Below are 17,550 nucleotides of genomic sequence, written 5' to 3' on the forward strand. Positions count from 1 at the left end.
CGCTAGTGTCGTGTTCTTAAGCCCTGTTCTAGACTGCCGCTCAGCCCAGTGGGGTGGCGCTGTCGGCCGACAGCATTGTTCCAGATGGCATTACAGGCTCCAGTACGCTCTGCCTGCAACAAGGACCTAAGGCCATTTAGGCGAACAAGAGGAATTGATGTCTTTCTGGGGTCCATTGAATGCTGATAGTTTCATCTTACTTGCCGCATCAACCCAAATTTTGGCTACTGTTGCTGATTTTTTTATTTAGTGTTCTGTCTGAGGACAGGTCCATATGAACAGGATCCTTCCATCCTTTTCTCGGACTGGGACCTGTTCATATACGTTCTTGGCAGATGATCCAGAAGTGGTTTGCCATTGCCTTCTTCTGTGTGTGAATGGAGTAATTGTTGGGATGCCACGGAGGAAAACTCCGTGTTGCCTAGACCACGGCCTTGCCCAACACAAGTTATAAATTCGGGCACCGCCGGGAATCGAACCCGAGACCCCAGGAACTAAATATATGTACGCTGTTGATGAAGGCAGCGAGGACCTCTGAGGCATTAGTAAACTCCCTATCACGGCGTTAGCACGCGGAATGCAGTCGTCTGTTTGTTTTACTAAAACGAATATCGTATCGAGTTTGGGTGCAGGCATGGAGTGAAATTCATGAGAACGATTCTCACATGACTGTTGTAGACATCTTGAATTTAGGTACTGCAGATGACATGTGTGTTCACAATTTGAAGTTGGTGCCTCTGGGGAAACTGTGCATCGATTCGAGTGCCAGGATCTTCGTCCTGGTTTCATTTCTCGTCAGATCGCCTATCCAGAAAGCAGCTGTTGGTCCGTGAAAGGCTGGCAGGTGCGATCCGTGATCTAAGTTTCAAATAAACTTGAAGGGCATCGGAATAACACGCATTTGGTTTCAAACTCTTTCCGTGCTGTTTAAAAACAGACTGAGAAGAACTCCTCTCCAAATTACATTATCTGCCATTTTGCATATCACATTCAGCCTTCACGTTTAAACTGTTTCAGATACAAATCTGTCCACGTTGCAGGTATCTCATTTCTAATTTTTTTGCTGTGGGCGTAACTTGAAAAAACTGATAATCCTGAAGTTCACTTGTTCGTGGTTCCTTAAGGTTCGTCACCTTGTCCACAAAAAAATAAAAAGCCACTGAATTCTGTCCTGGGGCAGTTTAATCCAGTCCACGCCCTCGCGTCTCTGTAATGGGATTTAGTCCGTACCGCAAAGAAAACATAGAACTTCACCATTGCAAAGATCAACTGGTTAACGCTGTTTAAGGGGATAATTTGGTCAAGAACACTAATTAACCCTTTAAAACCCGAAGCTCGTCTAAATAATATTTAAGAATCCAGTCCGTACCGCGAAGAAAACACCACATTTTACCATTGCAAAGATCAACTGGTTAACGCTGTTTAAGGGGATATTAGCAGTTTATAGTGAGAATCATACGAAACACAGATTACTGTGAGGACAAACTACAGATTCGCTGAATCACAACGCATGTGGTACATATAGTTGCCACTTCGCTTTGAAGAATCAGATTCCCGTCTCATTCCCGTTCTCCGTTAATTTGCTTTGCAGTGAACCCTCATGCATAAGGTAGTATATTTGCGTCATATTGTGAATTAGGTTAATATTTTAATATTTTCCGTCAAATCACAATTTTTAATAAGATAATAAAATATAAAATATTTAAAATATCATTTCACGTTCGTTCTAATATATAAGAGTAATCTGATAAGAACATTTCAATAAACTGCATAACATTGTAAATAATTGTAATTCGAGTTTTAAATTTACCAATCTAATTTATACCCGAGGACGGTTAAATATAACCGAAACATGTCGTAAGAGACGTTCCAATTTGTAAATCGATCATTCGATACGGAACGTGAAATGATATTGTAAATATTTTATATTTTATTATTTTATTAAAATTGTGATTTTACCGGAAAATATTGAAATATTAACCTCATGCATAAAACAAATGGGCGTCTAATGATTTCCTCCTGTAGAAGGCTGAAGGAGAGTCTTCTCAAATTATTGTGTTATCGGGTCGACAGGCCTGCTATTAGCAGATTACTGTGCCACAGAACAGGCGAACAATGTTTACGCTACCTTGAAATACTCCACACCTATCGGGAAAAGGGAACAATAGACAGTCGTAGGGCGTCTCCTTGGCAACGAAATCCGCTTAACATAATTTGATGATAATTTGTGATTAAGCCGGCTATTGATGGTTTGAACTGAAATGTGGTTATAATTTCCGGGATAAAGCACGGCCATATTGCCTTTCGTAACTTTGTATGGCATCATTTCCACACCGATGCTCAGTGGATGTTCTGCGACCATTTATGAAACATCGTGTGGAGGCTTCCGCCATGTTCTGTCGTAATCCTCACTCGCCGATATTAGTAGATTAATAGGAATGGAAATACGTTTACTGTCAACTGATAAGCCACACTCCATACTTTCAAACACAATTTCTAAACTGTCTGCACTTTTACACTTTCGTTTTTACAAACGAGACGGTGGTCTAGCGGTTAGAACGCTGGCCTTGTAATCCTGGGGTCTCGGGTTCGATTCCCGGCGGTGCCCGAATTTATAACTTGTGTTGGGCAAGGCCGTGGTCTAGGCAACACGGAGTTTTCCTCCGTGGCATCCCAACAATTACTCCATTCACACACAGAAGAAGGCAATGGCAAACCACTTCTGGATCATCTGCCAAGAACGTATATGAACAGGTCCCAGTCCGAGAAAAGGATGGAAGGATCCTGTTCATATGGACCTGTCGTCAGACAGAACACTACAAATAAAAAGATAAAAATGTATACCTCATCAAATAATATTAAAATCTTTTCACATTTTAATGTGATACGTTTTTTTTGTGACGTAGGTTCTTAGAAATTGTATCAATTTCAGTTTTAGCTGAGTAAATAAGTGAGTGTGACGTATAATTTAACGGAATTAAAGTTTTTATTATTATTTATGAAGGTGATGTTGCGTCTGGTATAATTTTACCGACGTTTCAGAGGCGCGTGCTTTCAGAAGACAAGACGTCTGATGACTGGTCCTATGTTCTCTGGTACTTACCGTTCGTTGCCATTGGAGATAGATTCATTACTTTTAAGGGTCACCATGATGAACCTTTTCAGAGCGTGGATTGGGGGGGGGGAAATGAGTCATCCTTATTGAGCTCAATTATTTAGTTCGGGGGGGGGGGGAGCCCCTTCCACATAATGTCTTGATGGTTTTGCCAAATTGCCGCCATTAGTAAAAGTGTCTCCCCTCCCTCGTACGTCATTTCCTTCCATTCGTTTTCAGACGCTGTCGTCGGTTTTTCGTAACTGGGTGTTCAAGAAGTTTAAGCCCTTGTGTGAGCTGACTTATCTGTTCGCGGTCGTGCCTTATGGCGGAGGCAGAGAGGAAATTGGGCCGGAGAAGCCGTCTAAAGATACGGACATCATGTCAGGAAAAGACATGCACCAATTTTAAGGCTGCACTGCAAACGAGCTTAATAATATTAAAAAGGGTCTTGCGGATGGTTAGATAGGCCGATGGGATGTGTGGATGGGTGGCAGAATGGACCGGTGTTACGGAATTGTTTTAATGGAACCGTCTGTCAGATGGGCAGGTACACAAAGCAATTAAGCACAATGCGTCTGAGATGATAATGTTACGTCATATTGTGTTGAATATATACTTGTTCAATTTTATCAGTCTAATCACAATAAAATATTATTATTAAATATTAAAATATTACAATTAACATTTAAATATTTAAAAATTTAAAATATATTAAAATGATGCTCTCTATCGAACAAATGTTCGATAGAGAGCATATTTTAATATATTTTAAATTTTTAAATATTTAAATGTTAATTGTAATATTTTAATATTTAATAATAATATTTTATTGTGATTAGACTGATAAAATTGAACAAGTACACAATGCGTCTGTTTGCTGGAGGTTTCTGAGCGTGGCATTGTCAAGCACTGTCGCTTTATTGTGGGGCAGATGCCCCAGAAGCGTACAGGTGCGCCACTTCAATGCTCCTTCAAGCGCAATGACACCTCAGCTGCTTCGACCTTCAGCGGCTTTGGCACTGAGCCATTGTGATTGGTTTCTCTTTACTTCTGCTCGTCTTTATTCCTCGCCTTGGACCCTTCTTCCATCTACATTTAGGTCACCCAAGTTTACTATTTACTTCCGAATTTCTTTAACAAAATTTTGTATTCGTTTCAGACGTATAATCCAGTGACTCGTATAATGTATGGAGTTTCGTCTCTTAGCGCCTTCTTACTCGTTTCGACTTGTAAAAAACAATTCTAACTTCTGTCTTTTACTGTTTACGACGCGTCATTCAACAGTCCTGACTCGGGGCTCATTCGAACTGCCAAGATTTGAATATGTTTTGCTGTCTTGTCTTCAAATTGAAGGTTCATCTTTCATTTTTTGACGTAAATACGTCTATAAGGAAGGGTCATTCGACAAAAAAGTGTAACAAGTGTACCTAGGGAGCGTCGTGTTTACTCGGAATTGTTGTTACCTATAAAACATTACATTACATTACATTACATTCATCTACCACAGAGCCATCTTAAGCGTAACTAATTCAAGTTAAATAAGCAAAGTCTTAATCAAACTTATCTCAATTGTAAAGCGGAAATATTTAGAATAAAGCCAATATATAAACTTCCTTTCCGTATAGACGTATTTACGTCTAATTCTCCTTACCTTACATTACATTACATTACTTTACATTACATTCAGCTACCACAGACCCATCTTAAGCGTAACTAATTCAAGTTAAATAAGCAAAGTCTTAATCAAACTTATCTCAATTGTAAAGGATGTATAAAGGAAATATTTAGAATAAAGCCAATATATAAACTTCCTTTCCGTAAAGACGTATTTACGTCAAATTCTCCTTACCTTACATTACATTACATTCAGCTACCACAGACCCATCTTAAGCGTAACTAATTCAAGTTGATTAAGCAATATCTTAATCAAACTTATCTCAATTGTAAAGCGGGATTTAGAATAAAGCCAGTATATAAACTTCCTTTCCGTAAAGACGTATTTACGTCTAATTCTCCGGAACCGTGGTTCCACTGACAACTTTTTTCATCAGAAACGTAATTTTCGTTGTCCAGTGACTTGTTTTTAATTGTCAACCCTTCAGGCCCACTGGTAACTATATATACCACCTGCTTTAAGAATCATTAACTCTGTGTGTTGCCCACAGAGTGTGTTTATGTGCTTTGTGTGATTCTCGGAATAAAGAGTTAACTTATTTCCTTAAACAGCGTTAACCAGCTGATCGCTGTAATGGATATGAGTTGTGTTTTCTTTGCGGTTCGGACTGAATGATTATATGGCTTCTGCTTCATAGGAGGAGCCAAGTATTTTGCTCAGTGTGCATGAAGTCCTGTTTATTTTCAGTTTGTATTATTAAGTTGTGAAATCTGCTCTCGTTTTCCGGGCAGGTGGCCGCGAAATGCAGATTCTACAGGGTGATCATGAACAGTGCGCTGAGGTTTGTGTTTCTTTGTCCTGCAGATATCCGCTTGCAGTTGACGGAACAGCTGCGATGTCTCGACATGCGGATGGAGTCACAGGTGGCTGTCGTAGCAGAGCTCCAAGATTACTTCCGACGCCGTGCGGAGGTCGAGATGGACTACAGCAAGAACCTGGACAAGTTAGCCAAAAGCCTCCAGCTTCGACACAAGGAACAAAAGCAGAAGTGAGTGAAATGTTTCCAGTCATTGCTACTCGGTTAATGTCGGATGAAGGAGGATTATAATGCATTAACCTCGTCTTATGCCCGAAAGAAATTAATAACATAAAACGTCGCGAACATCTGACAATGGGTGGTCCTACTGCTTGAATGGGATTTAACTGGCTTGGATCCAGTGGTGGGTGGGATCTTGTAAAGATAATGATGAATGTTTGGGTTTTGTTGATATAAAATACAGGAAATTTATCTGACAAGGCAAATGAATTTCAGTTTCTGCAATGATTGTGATCCATGGAACATGTTAATATCTTCAATACGCGTATGAACTTGCGCTTTTCATAAAAGGTGGTGGTTTCTGACCACTTGAGTGACCTAATTTCGCAAGGATTCTCCTTATGGAATTCAGTTATAATTTGTCTTCTTGTAAGCTTTTACACAGCCACGGTGGTCCAGCGGTTAGAACGCTGGCCTTGTAATCCTGGGGTCTCGGGTTCGATTCCCGGCGGTGCCCGAATTTATAACTTGTGTTGGGCAAGGCCGTGGTCTAGGCAACACGGAGTTTTCCTCCGTGGCATCCCAACAATTACTCCATTCACACACAGAAGAAGGCAATGGCAAACCTCTTCTGGATCATCTGCCAAGAACGTATATGAACAGGTCCCAGTCCGAGAAAAGGATGGAAGGATCCTGTTCATATGGACCTGTCGTCAGACAGAACACTAAATAATAATAAGATGAGGTGGGTCTAGCGGTTAGAACGCTGGCCTTGTAATCCTGGGGTCTCGGGTTCGAATTTATAACTTGTGTTGGGCAAGACCGTGGTCTAGGCAACACGGAGTTTTCCTCCGTGGCATCCCAACAATTACTCCATTCACACACAGAAGAAGGCAATGGCAAACCACTTCTGGATCATCTGCCAAGAACGTATATGAACAGGTCCCAGTCCGAGAAGAGAAAAGGATGGAATGATCCTGTTCATATGGACCTGTCGTCAGACAGAACACTAAATAAGAAATCTTTTATAGTCGTTGATGAACTCGATTTGTTTTTTACACGTGGACGAACGGCAGATGCGTGCGGTATTTGATGTTTTGTCAGCAACTTCCATATATCGACCGTCTAATTTTCATGGCCCCAATGCTTTACTTGTGTTGTTCATGAGTCATGGGTTATATTTCTGCATCAATGTTATCGCCTCTAGCAAGCGACTTCAGATTCTTTTGAGGGGAGAACAAGAAGAATGCAGTTGATGAGATGGATGTTGCTAAGGTCACTTTGTTACAAGGGACGTGGGTGGTAAATTGTTTGTCCAGACAGAGAAATGTTTTATTCTTCCGAATACGCGTATGTCAACACTTCACACGATAATCTCATTAATTGTATTTATCTCGCAGTATATAAATATCCTTGTTGAGGTGTTAAAGGAATTTCGGAATATGCCTAATTAATATGACACAGAGTATCTGAGATATGGAATAAAACAAACTGGAATCATTGTTGGTGTTCTCATAACCTCCTTTGTCGATCGTCTTATTAGCGCTAGAAAGTGCTTTAGATGTAAACTTCTGATGAGTCTTGAGACTCGTGTGCGTTAATACAATTGTTATTATACGTTCGCTGATAATTTCTAAGTGTCTTAAAACATTAATTGTTGCCACCAGCAGTTGCGTTGTACAGTACAATAAAAATATACTGTTTACTTGAATTAGCAGTAAGCCATTGTAATTTTTTATATATATTTCTTTTGTGTTCGTTGCGTGTTCTCATAAAACAATGCCCATTGTTTGGATGTGTCTGCCGATTATCTGTTGTACCTCATAATCCTCGTTGACATTATACACAACACTCTCAGAACCTGCGTTTCTGACTGAACTAGGACCATGGTATGACTAAAATAATGTACGAAGTTATATTAAACAAGGTAACTTTCAAGTTCTGTGCCGACGTGGACAGATGCAGCAGGTTAAATGAACCACCTGTTGGAAAATAACAGTCCAATTTTGTGTCTTTGGTTTGAACAATAAAACAAGACGTGAGAGATAGGCAGCAATTATAAGGCAAATATAATTCGAGTAAGTGAGCATTCATAGCTCTGAATTTCGCTTTCGCATGATTATAAGGCTAATTTCTGCAAGTAATTTTAACTTTCTATTTAGAATGGTTGAGAAATATCTGTTTAAGATGAGGTCCAAGTTGTTTTCTCAAAGGTTCAGTTTTAACCTGTTTAAAAGTTTAGAAACAATCATTTCTTGAAAATGTCATCATCGCCAATGTTGGTACCTGGTTGTTCGACTATCGATATCCGAAAAGGAATCGATGCGTCATCTTGTGGCGATATCTAGAAATAATGACGTAATTCGCGGTTGTGGTGGCCAGCCTGGTTCACGTCATGTTGGGTTAGGTTAGTGTGTCAACTGCGCAGAAGGTGATGAGCAGTAGTGCCTTACATTTACTTCAATGCATGAACTGCGCTCTATGAATTGTGAAAACATAACGGAATACCATAATCCAAACAATTTATTAAAATAAACAGATTTATTTAATGTACATGGCTTATACAGACATTACACCGAAACTTTTCGTCGTATAGTTTACGTAATGTAAGGTTAGTCATTTCTAGGCAGATTTTGTGAGGCATCAGAGCCTTCAGTTGAGATGCGTACTAACAATTATTGCATTACACCTTATCACACAATTATTTGAACCATTATTTACATTACGATAATCTGAGTATTCACTAAGCATTTTCAGGGATGCTGCAGGGGTTTTACCCCCAAGCCCCACAAGTAAAGGGGCCCTCAAATGAATGAGATATGAATAATATTGGAGGTCTCCCCGAATGGAGGTTTGTCTTTGGGACCCTCAGACTTATAATTCTTTGTTTTAGGAGGGAGCAGTGGCCACTGTTCTCAACCTACTCATGTTGGCAGCAGTTGGTTTCTCAAACAAAGAATCTAAGCAAGGACCATGCTGCACTGAGCGAGGTCTACTCCACTCATCTTGTCGGCAGGCTAGCCGAAGTAATGGAAGACGTACAAAGGATATACCGACGGGTGGGTGTCCTGAAATGTTTACACATTTCTTCTTAGCTTCTTCTGTTGGTATGCTTCTGAGGTAGCTGTAATTTGTTTGTAAGATTTGAGGTTTTCACAGCGGTGAGTATGAAGATTTCTGTCTTCTGGGTTGTTGCGCTGTGTAGTCTGGTCGATGTTAACCAACGTTTCAGAAGTCATACTGCCTCCGTCATCAGAGTATGAAGATTTCTGTCTTCTGGGTTGTTGCGCTGTGTAGTCTGGTCGACGTTAACCAACGTTTCGGAGGTCATACTGCCTCCGTCATCAGGGCGATGATTTTTTTATTGTTAGTGAGGTTTCAGCTCTACCACTGTTCTTAGTAGTTTAGGTCGGTGATTGCCAATTACTTCTACGTGGTGCCCTACACGACGTTTAAAACTGCAGACTTTTAATGTTTGGATACTGTTCTGAGAGACTGAATGTCACAGTTGGGGTGTGCTTCTTAGTATTTAAGACTTCCCAGATAAGTTTTTTTCTGCCTTCTACGCTGTGCTGTTTAATTCTCACTTCTCTTGGCCTGAAATTATATTTATCTTACAGATGATGTGTTGTACACTTTCTTATTGGGATGCGAGAGCTATAAACTGTAAATTAATGTGTGTTTACTGCTGATGGGGTCCACATGGCAGATAATAATTGACTTTTGATGCCATAATTACACAGTTGCTGACCTTGCAGACAGCAGTTATAATTATGACAGATGAAATTCACCTCTCAGGGTCATCACCACTTGTTACTGGCACCACTTTAACGAAGCACGCGTGGAGTGGGTGCCATATTGTGAAATTGCATTTGTCTGTCATCATCAGTAAATTTAAGGAAGATATTTTCTGGAACATGGAACCAACCTTACTTATGTCATGACATTTATGCATCTGGTATTAGCAGGGTAATTTAAGACATTGTTTTTAACGGGGCACGTAATGTGTTTGCGGGAAACAGTGATTGCCTATTGAATTTTGTTAGAAAATTATTCAAAAATGGTAATTTGTCAGATGAAGTTTTAGATGAGACTACTGTATTAAAAAGGATGTTAAGGATTTGAACTGGTTTGTCATTAAAGGTTCATCTGTTATCATCACTGACCAGAAGGTAGACGCAGGTATCACGCAAGTCATCATTTCGTTGTTTCATATTCTACCACCTACGAGACTTCGTGGCGTCATAACCGAGAAGACCAGAATTCATATTTCTTGTCTGCCATGAAAACCTTCAAGTCTCATACCTGAAGAAAAGTTAGATATTCTTTAAAGATTTGTCACCATTTTTACACCCAATTTAGCATAGCCAAGATGTTGGCATTATTGCCGTTGTGGAATTTAATGTGTGCTGTCCAGTGGTTTGATGCACACAGAAAATTTGGAGATTTGGTAAGGGCAGAACGTTGGCAGAGGTCTCGGAGTTGAGACTGACTGCAACTAGTGCCGACTTTTGTGTCGCCTCACCTCTGACGAGCAAAACTTCATGAATGTTATGAATCCCAGACCCCCCATTGGAGTTCTTAGGGACTGGCCCTTGGCTGATCTCAGCGTAAGGTAGTTTCAGTTAAATAAAATGATTTATAGGGCAGTGATGCCCGATTTGTTGGCGGGTTGTATATAAAATACATTTCAGACAGTGGACAGTGTGAAGCATAATCGTGCTGTAATCAATATGGACGTATTGTGAAATGTTGCAACATAAACTAAAGCATGTTTCTGCCCACGCAGTGTCGTGAAATTGGGTACGAGACCCACGAGGAGATCTTGCGAGTGCTTCACGAGCTCCACACAACGATGAAGACTTACCACAGTTACCAGGGAGAGTACCGACAAGCAGAGAATAAGCTCAGGATTGCCGAGAACCAACGTCTCAAGTTGGAGCAGAGCCTGCCACGGGAGAAGCTGGATCGCTCCAAGAAGTACCGCCTCATTGAGAAGGAGGTACAGAAAGTGAGTACTACAATATTTATGTTAATTTTCTGTGTTGTTTGACTCTGATTGAGGGTGTTTTGAAAATTTGCAGACGATGATATTTGGACCTTTTGAGGGAAAGTAACAGTATGATGGAAAAACTGAGATTTGGGGTTCTCGTGGCAACCCATATTACTGCACTATATTCTGTAATCTCTTCCCTTTGAGAGAGTGTGGTAGCTTGAATTTATCACGGAAGCCGGCTGTCAACAGCAGAAATTGATACGTTTACTCTCCCTCCCCATCCCCCACCCTCTCTCCCTCCTACGGTGTCTCTCTTTTCATCACCTGTCCTTACTTTCTCTCTTCACCTCTCTTTCACTGTTTCTCCACAAGAAAAATTCACTATTCCAAAGATGAAAGCACATTGTTTTTATAATGAGCGGAAGCACCTTGTTGGTTTTAACATTGGCAGTAGAATGCATTTGCATAGTTTTAGTTAGGAACTTTTTATAGCACCTTGTTCTGCATGTTTATATTTATATAGAAGTGTTGCATGATGTGAAATATGCATGCATTATTAATCTGAATACCATGATTTCTGGGTTCGTGTGCTGATTAGGACTAGTGGAGTGATTTTTGAAGCCTACTGTACTGTGCTGTGCAGTGCGCAGTTCGTTTTATATTTTATATCAATAAATGACAAATTATTATATATTATTTGGATATGCATGAGATGTTAATTGTTGGTACTAACCGTCTCCGGAGGCCAAAATTCGCTTATAGATTTTAGAATCGTCTTAAAAATATCGCCGTTATCATCTGTACGCCGCCACATGAACTCGGATAAATACGAATCCAACTGCAGATGTTTGATTCCCCCGTTTTGTGTCCCGATAACCCACAAGTACCCAAGTTTCTTATGTAGATGGAGTAATAACCATCCTGTCAAGGAAGATACAGCTGTGTGGAATAGTTACTTGATTGTGGCCGAGAGTTTTAATCCTGTCAGAATGTAACTACTTACTTTCTCCGTGGAATGGGAGTTCATCATGTTCTGTGTGCACTTTGTTTGCACTTTGCTTTATGTATTGGCTTAGTGACTAAACAGTGTAATATTAGCTTACCAAACAGGGAATGAAGGTGGAGTATGGGAAGTATTATGTGTCTTCTGTTTGCTTAACATAACAGCTGTTACAGGTATTAAGTACGTAGTAAGGCGTTTACATGTCACTTAAGTTATCTATTCGATTGGCATAAATAATGACATCTAAGTTCCCATATCACTGTGTACTTTCAGCGCAAGAACAAGTACAATGATGCCAAGCTGAAGGCTCTGAAGGCCCGGAATGAATATGTCCTCTGTCTGGAGGCTGCAAACACGACAATCCACAAATATTTTGTGGACGACCTCTCTGATCTCATTGACGTAAGTTATTGAAATTTTTGTAGTCTCTGCTGCGTAAAAATTTATCTAAAGTGTAACTCATTGAAATGGCTGTACATTTCATAAGGCTATTGAATTTTTGAGTAATGACTTGAAAGCCTCCTTTCCTCCCTTGAGTAAAAATTTACAGTAAAACTGATTTACTGTTGATGTTTGTTTTTGTTATATTTAATTACGCTTTCTCATATTCATAGGTAATATGGTGTTGAATGGGAGGGCGATTGTGTGTGATGGATGGATAAGAATTCAGAAGGAAGTGGATGTGGTCTATTTTAATTATAAGACTTACTGCCAGTTGAATAACTGTGTGTCTGTCTGTCTGTCAAGGACATTCCTGTAATGCATATTAATTTAGTTGAGTAAGTAATCTGTTTCTTTGGTCGAGGGGCAGGCCCTTGAGATTTAAATAGAGAATAAAGACAATAAGTTCCTATCCCAGATGGATTGTATGGTCATGTAGAAGTGTGTTTATGGCTGTCTTTATAATCCAGAGGGTACCATACTAAATTTATTAATCATTTTTAGTGCATGGACTTCGGCTTCCATCTGTGCATGTCACGTGCGTTACTGATGCACATGTCAGCAGAAGAAGCACGCAAGATATCTGTGCAAGCGGGTATGGAGCAGATGTACAGCTGCATTAACAGTCTGGATTCACGGCTCGACAAACAAAGGTTCCTAGAGTCCAACCATACGGCATTCATGATTCCCAAGAAGTTTGAATTCCAGGGACAGCGAGACGAGGTAAGTTCATTGCTCTGTATCTCGGTATTGCTAGCTTGTCTGGACATGTTTATTTGCGGTGCTGAAACGGGTATGGAATTAAAACGAAGCGTCGTTATAATTATGCGCATTGGAGATTCACAATTTTACATGGGGCATATTAAAAATTTAGTTGTCAGGAAATTCCTGATAGAAAGTGAAGGAACGAACATTTGTCCTTATTTCGCAACTGCTTGTGCAACGGTAACATTTAGTGGATTGATGTAAATTAAGCCACGTGTTGAAAAAGTGCCCCATTTGTTTTGTATATATGCTGCTGTCAGTAGCTCGGACTGTGTAATGTTGGGTGATTGGCCAAAAAAGAATATTAATTGGAAAGTATAAGAGTATAGAAGGAAGTGGTTGTGGTCTGAGTTGCAGTAGTATTTTAACATTTTTCTGAGGGTACCAAGGAAAACCAGGATATCTGGTTTTCTGGCCAAGATTTGAACCTGGGTTTTTCTGCACACAGAGCAGAAGTGCTGTTCACTTGGCTGTGATGTTGTATATAAAAGCGGTGTATTGATACAACACTGTCAGTCCTTAGTTGTTACTTAACTTCTGACCAAATTTTGTCTTTGTCGTTAATATTCTGATTTTGTCTTCTGCATTTTATCATAATGGTCCATTGACATACATTGTTTATTTCTTTTTACAGGGACCAGAACCTGAGTTGCAGAAGACCCTCCGGGATGAGCTGGAGGCTCGACTGACTCAGTTGCAGAATCGAGTAACATCCCTGCGAACAGAGTCTGAAGAGGTGTGGAAGACGCTGGAGACAGCAGAGACAACCCTCCTCAAGATGCTGAATTCAAAGGACTTTTACTGTAATGGTTACTTTGGTGAGGGTGCCGTTCCTGTGCAGAAACCTCTCGAGACGGTATCGATAAAACTGAGAGCAGACAGGCAAGAGACGGAGGAATTCTATCTTACGGTGAGTTTGCTGTGACAGTGGTAGGTTGGCAACATTTAGGGACAAACTAAACCAACTTTGTGGTGTGGTATGATTAGAAACGTCTATTTTGTGGTGTGGAACATTTCATTGTGCCTTTTTATAGCTTGCCTTACGCCACTTTGATTTATTGACAAAATACCCACAGGTTTGTTACAGCGTTTGGAATGTTCCTGATTGTATGGTTATGAACTGAAAGAAAATTAAATTTAGAGATCATCATGTACGTTCAATGTATTGTGTGCAGAAATTTCGTGAGTACATCCTCGGTACAAGCCGTATTGCACGACTCGATGCAAAACAGGAACATATCCGCCAGACCTTACTGGATGCTGCTGGTGACTCGCCTACCTCCCTAAAGGGTCTTCAGCAGCTTCACACTGGACAGACCACCAAACCACCTCGACGTAAACGGATAGGACGACTTCAAATGAATGGTCAGCCCAAGCTGTTCGGTGGCAGTTTGGAAGAATACCTGGAAACGACCAATCAGGAAATTCCTCTCATCATGAAGAGCTGTATCAGAGTCATCAACTTATATGGTGGGTAGTAATGCAGTTGTAGAGGGTTTAGTAAGCTGTTTCCCTTTGGTGCATGAATACTTTTCTTCGAAGATCTTTGCCTGGTGTAGAAGCAGCCGTGTTTCTGTCTAACATAAAAGATTCAAGAAGATTGTGTACGTGCGTGTAATGAATGATGAGAATGAAATAAAATTGAAGATTAAAAATTGCTGTCCTGAAAATGTTCTTTTTATAACAAATACAAAGAAATGTAGACATTTTCAAAGTCTGAAATTTGTAATTGGTGAAACAATTTTGAGTTATTTGATGTATGAAGAACAGAACTACTTTAAGAATGAAACAGCAGCACAGGATGATGACATAATAAAACTGAGCCAAACAAGATTTTATTGCTATTACAAAATGTTCTCTTGAATGTGGTTTGGGTAGCAGTAAAGGCACACTCTTACAGGACTCCACCATCAGGGTATCTTCAGGGTGTCAGGATCTCAGGTTGAGATTAACAATTTCCGAGAGTCGTTTGAGCGCGGCGAGGATCCGTTGGCTGACGTGACTGATGCGTCAGACATCAATTCTGTGGCGGGTGTCCTAAAACTGTACCTCCGCGAACTGCGAGAGCCACTCTTCCCGATTATCTACTTCGAACATTTCATGGAATTAGCACGTGAGTGTTTCGAGTGTTATCAGAACAAAGTTCATCATCAGTTGAAAGCTGGGAGGACATCCATAGACATAATTTGTTGAAATTTCAATTAATGAATTCCAAGTGACGCAGTTTGCTTCAGAGGAACAAGGTGTTTTGATGTGCATTTATATAACTGTAGTGCAGTACTTTGACAAAACACGTACTAATGTTTGTTTTTCAGAGCTAGAGTCAAAACATGACTTCGTAGTGAAGATGAGAGATCTAGTCCAGAGTCTTCCAAGATCTGTAGTGATAGTAATGAGATATCTGTTTGCCTTCCTCAACCAGTGAGTATTACTGAAATGCTTGTTTATATGTTGTTTTATTTATTGATACTTAGTCAACTCTGTGGCATGTGTTACATTAGATGGCAGGAGATAGATAATTATGATTTGGGAAGGATTCTGTGGTGAAAATGACTGGCTGGTGACTCGTCGCCATGAGAACTTGAAGTTGCTAGACATATTTTGTTTCCCTGTATATATTAATTATCTCCCTTCTGTTGCAGCTTGTCAGAATTTAGTGATGAGAACATGATGGATCCATATAATCTGGCCATCTGTTTTGGTCCAACTCTTGTCCCAGTGCCAGAAGACAAGGATCAAGTCCAGTACCAGAACCAGGTGAACGAGCTCATCAAAAACATCATCCTCTTCAATGAAGAGATCTTCCCGATCGATGGTGGGCTACTGTATGAGAAATATATTAGCCGGGAACCAGACGAAAAGTAAGACATTATTTTGAGGAATGGAGGGATTGTAACGAAAGCTTGAAGTGGAATTAAAGAGATAAAATAAATGTTCAGTTTAGGACTTGTTGTACCCTATAGGCCCCTTCACAATTCTATGACGGACGTCACGATGTGCATTACAACGGATGTACTTTGTATGGTCGTGTGGCACCAGCCTTAACCAATATGATTGTCTGGGTTGTAGTGCTATGCAGTCTGGTGAAAGTATACCAACATTTCAGATGTCCTTGCTGCCTCTGTCATCAGGGTGGTGAGTATGGGCCTTAATGATGGAGGCAGCAAGGACCTCTGAAATGTTGGTAAGCTTCTACCAGACTACACAGCGCAGCAACTTAGAAGACCGTCATCCTTGCAATCACCGCAATGAGAACCTCAAATCTTATTTAGATTGTAACTGTACTTTTGTATTTGTTTTTCAGTGATGTTGGGGACTCGCCATCTGACCATGTCCAAGAAGACATGGATTCTGAAGTTTATCCTTCAGAAGATGGTAAGTGCATTTTTCTAGTATGAAGACAAAAGTAGTTCCTAGTAGGTGTGTTGATACTAGTTAGGCAGAACAGTGAACCCTTACTGAAGCCATATAAGAACTCATTTATTTATTCATTTTTCCCCCCCTTCTCTCTCTGCCCCCTTTTCACAGAGTCCAACAATTTTGTAACTGATCATAAAGAACACCTAATAATTGATTAAATTTTGAGATATTTAATTTTTTGTGTCGCAGAGTCCGAGTGCCTGGAAGCAACTGCACAGTTTGACTTCATGGCCCGCTCAGAGCGGGAGCTCAGTTTTAAGAAGGGTGACAACGTCATTCTGTTCTCCCAAGTATCTGGTGACTGGTGGCGGGGGAGCGTTAATGGTCAAGAAGGCCTGATACCTGACAAATACATTATGCTCAAGATTAAGTGAGTGTTATTTACAGTGGTGTTGTATGTTAGAGTGCTGTCTGCTTGGTTATTGTGTGTAATCTTGTAGAAAAGTACTCATTATTAATTTTGTTATCATCTACGTGATTATTTTTTATAAGACTGTATCCCATGGCTTCATGTGATCATCAGGCCTTCACATAGTATATTTGGAATGGTTCAGTTTAATGTTGTTGAAATGCACTTAACAAGAATCACGTACTTTCAGAGACGAGGATCGTGATAAGCACGAACTGCTTAAATCAAGTTCCTCGGAGGAGTCGATGCGGAGACGGGCATCGAGCTCCAATGATTCTATACTGTCTTCTGGTACATCAGTGTCAGCACACAACTCTCCTCTCACTGGTGTCTCGTCAGCTACGTGGCCTGATCCCGAGCTGACACGTCGTGGCGTGGTTGCCGAACCCACTTCTCTCATCGCACTCCCCACACAAGAGGTACTGGAGACCACCGTCTAGCCCCACCCCCTACATTCACTGCTCTGAGACACTACTGCACAACTCACATGTGGCTTATTATGGGAAGCTCAGTTTTCCGTCCAGAAATTGTTTTGGGGTTGTAGAACAAGATGGTCAAAATACTCGCAGTAGATACCTTGTTTTTCAAATCTGCATATTGTTAATGGTCATAGGGAACTTAATTAATGATCTCCAATTTTTATGATTGTTACGTTATTTTTTGTTATTATCTGCTCTTTACAAACGGAAGATTAAAATATGCAAAACTATTAATCTCTTTTAAATTTATTTATATGCATATATAACTTGGTTTGTCATGCAAAGGAAA

The 17,550-nt window shown here is 40.3% G+C and overlaps 1 protein-coding gene across 5 annotated transcripts in view; it reads left to right on the forward strand.

Annotated features, from left to right (window-relative positions):
- LOC110826483 (SLIT-ROBO Rho GTPase-activating protein 1) overlaps positions 1-17,550 on the forward strand; it is a 127,691-nt gene that overhangs the window by 91,594 nt on the left and 18,547 nt on the right. For 3 of the 5 annotated variants that reach the window (XM_087343030.1, XM_087343031.1, XM_087343032.1), the window contains 13 exons: positions 5,577-5,760; positions 8,642-8,807; positions 10,538-10,759; positions 12,021-12,149; positions 12,693-12,911; positions 13,588-13,863; positions 14,129-14,423; positions 14,854-15,066; positions 15,269-15,374; positions 15,596-15,814; positions 16,258-16,328; positions 16,563-16,743; positions 16,973-17,201. In XM_087343030.1, coding sequence (XP_087199156.1) covers positions 5,577-5,760; positions 8,642-8,807; positions 10,538-10,759; positions 12,021-12,149; positions 12,693-12,911; positions 13,588-13,863; positions 14,129-14,423; positions 14,854-15,066; positions 15,269-15,374; positions 15,596-15,814; positions 16,258-16,328; positions 16,563-16,743; positions 16,973-17,201 — 2,510 coding nt within the window. Of the gene's footprint in view, positions 1-5,576; positions 5,761-8,219; positions 8,360-8,641; positions 8,808-10,537; positions 10,760-12,020; positions 12,150-12,692; positions 12,912-13,587; positions 13,864-14,128; positions 14,424-14,853; positions 15,067-15,268; positions 15,375-15,595; positions 15,815-16,257; positions 16,329-16,562; positions 16,744-16,972; positions 17,202-17,550 lie in introns of those variants that run through there. The other 2 variants (XM_087343033.1, XM_087343034.1) reach the window with 2 other exon arrangements.

Source organism: Zootermopsis nevadensis, unplaced genomic scaffold (genome assembly GCF_977971745.1).
Source record: "Zootermopsis nevadensis isolate Lab colony 2312 unplaced genomic scaffold, Znev_1.0 Znev_ptg000004l, whole genome shotgun sequence".
In the NCBI taxonomy this organism is placed as follows: Eukaryota; Metazoa; Arthropoda; class Insecta; order Blattodea; family Termopsidae; genus Zootermopsis; species Zootermopsis nevadensis.